Source organism: Anneissia japonica, unplaced genomic scaffold (assembly GCF_011630105.1).
Source record: "Anneissia japonica isolate Jap-2015-1 unplaced genomic scaffold, ASM1163010v1 scaffold45511_len14067_cov102, whole genome shotgun sequence".
Lineage (NCBI taxonomy): Eukaryota > Metazoa > Echinodermata > Crinoidea > Comatulida > Comatulidae > Anneissia > Anneissia japonica.
The window spans coordinates 11,790-14,436 of NW_022732809.1; the positions used below are offsets into that span (position 1 = coordinate 11,790).

A 2,647-nucleotide genomic window follows, 5' to 3' on the forward strand; every position below is an offset into this window, starting at 1 on the left:
ACAGCCAGAAATAGAACCAGAGCTTTCGGACAACACTAGTCCTTCCTCAGTGGCGAGTGAGTGAGGGTAGAAAAAGCTAGATGGTATAACGTGAGAATTTCATGCAAGCATGATTGGAAACAATAGGCTGGGCGAGATTAGAATAAACAGTCTAAACAAGTAAATAATAAGATGGTTACGATACCTGACGCGTTTTTCCGACAAGCGTCGTAGAAATTTGAAATTTGAAATATATATGTATATATATATATATATAGCTAAATTACTGTACTTTTTGCTTATTGTTTTACGCATTTTCACCATCACTACCAGATTCAGCGTTTGTTGTGTGGTGTTTATTAAATCTAAACTAACCATAGTTTAATTTACTCTTAGGTGACACAATCTATTGTTATGGTGGTAAATAACTTGTTAGGTGTTGACGAGGATATTCTAATGGAAAGTCAAATGAGGAATCAGGCTCCTACTAAAATTACTGAAGTTCTTGAAGGTCAATTGGGCATAGTAGAGCTAAATGAAAAAGGCATTTATGAAGAAACGACACCTAATATAGCAGTACAGGCTCAGATGTTTGATGCAACTCAAATTAGTGAAGAAAACATGATTAACTTAACTTTTATATCAGAATCAAATAAGAATGGTGTAGGTGCAGTTAAAGTACTTGCCAATGGTGTAAAAATACCTGATGCTGCCAATGTGTCAATTGCTCTGCCAAGCAGTATATCTGACGTCATCAGTGCTAATAATATAACAGGTAATAATAAGAATTCGTAATATTAAAATATTTGTTGCATAGGGCTTACAGATAAATGGTTAGACTTAGTTTCATTTAAAGGGTGTTCAAAATGAAGTGTATTGTTGCATACAATACATATATCCCTGTACACAAACAGATGAATTCCAAAGTACTGAATTAGAAAACATAAAACTGCTGTTAGAATGAAGTGAATAATGTAGTAACAATAATTAATAAAGCTTTGTACCGGAAAGTAAAATGACAAGTGCATTCATCATATGTTATTATAAATGTCATTTGTTTATGTAATACCATGTTTTATATGTTAGTCATCTAATGAAATATATAACCGACAATTTTCACTTAATTCATAAAATTTGTAAAAACGATGTTTTGTTGAGTGTGGTCACACAAAAATGACCTGGTATCTCGAATCATGGCTTCTTTATGATTGTCTGTTTTGTTTCTGCTTTTAGATTTCCGGATTATAGTTATTGTTTACAATGACAGTAGACTGTTTCAATCTGCTCAGTTCATTAATGATATATCAGGTCGCAGACCAAATAGTCAAGTTATTTCTCTGTCAGTTCCTGGGTTAGATCGTGTTGAACTGGACGAGCCCATTGTTACCACATTCATTCCCATTGAAGTAACTTTTTTTTAATATCATTATTTAAATAAATAATATTATTTTAAGATGTTGATTATTACTCAAATTATTAATAATTATTATTGTGACCGATAACTTGCTTTTAACTAGGAACAGCAATACTTAACAAAACAATAAATAGTATTACTACATACCAACAATCTATTTAGACTGACATTATTATTCCAAGGATCATTTGTCAGAAAATATTAATAGTCTTTCAAAGAAAATGATTAAATGCGTATTACGTTCGGTCATTTCAACCATAAGCCTATAATTTGCACATACATTATACGATATTATTTACAGATCTCTGAAGCAAACAGAAATACAACCTGTGTCTTTTGGGACTTCATACTGGATGGGGTTGGAGGATGGTCAACTGAAGGCTGCACATTTGTAAATGGATCGGAGGATGGAAGTGATAGGCAGTATTGCGAGTGCACTCATCTAACTAACTTTGCTATACTTATGGTATGTTTACCAGCAACACATCCGTTTGCTTAATATATTAATCTGTCTTTTTATCTAATTATGAAAATAATTATTATGTTAATTATTCTTTTGGTATTATTCCATTCATATTAATAATGATAGCTATAATAATACTAATAATTATACGGCTATACTACTACTACTGCTGCTGCTAATAATAATAATAATAATAATAATAATAATAATAACAATAATAATAAATATTTTTTACTGTTATTATTATTATAACTATATCAACATTATCATTTTCGTTATCCTTAATAATGTTATTATCACTACCTTGTAATTATCATATTTTATTGACATTGTTATATTTAGGTCTATTTTAATTACTATTTTCATTTTATAATTAAGTTATTTGTATTATTTAGTCTTGAACTATTGTAAGTAATAAGAAAAAGTAGCCAGCAAACAACTGAATACTAGAACTTGCTCATTATTATTATTACTGTATTAATGTTGTTTGATTATAATTTACATTAATAAGATAAACTTGAGTACAGTATATTAATATATTTGTCTTAAGATCACTGTATGTTATTTCATACGTAATTCAACGTATGTAATGCTATTCTTATTTGCCTTTTAATAGGATTTCCATCAAATGTCATCTCTTCCCCCTGCAGCAGACATTGTGACTACTGTTGGCTTAAGCATATCAATTGCATTTCTTTTTCTGACATTACTTATTTTCGTGAGTAAAAGGTATGTACATATTTTATGTTATTAATAAAATATTATTTCTAACTTAAATATTATATATTTAT

General features: G+C 29.4%; 1 protein-coding gene across 1 annotated transcript in view; it reads left to right on the forward strand.

The window, feature by feature from the left end:
* The window catches only part of LOC117115814 (protein jagged-1-like), a gene marked incomplete at both ends in the record, with an annotated part of 13,726 nt that extends 11,141 nt beyond the window's left edge, over positions 1-2,585 (forward strand). The window contains 4 exons of the mRNA XM_033259756.1: positions 376-754; positions 1,213-1,385; positions 1,695-1,859; positions 2,473-2,585. Of these exons, the coding sequence (XP_033115647.1) occupies positions 376-754; positions 1,213-1,385; positions 1,695-1,859; positions 2,473-2,585 (830 nt within the window). The remainder of the gene's footprint in view (positions 1-375; positions 755-1,212; positions 1,386-1,694; positions 1,860-2,472) is intronic.
* Between the last annotated feature and the right edge of the window lie 62 nt (positions 2,586-2,647).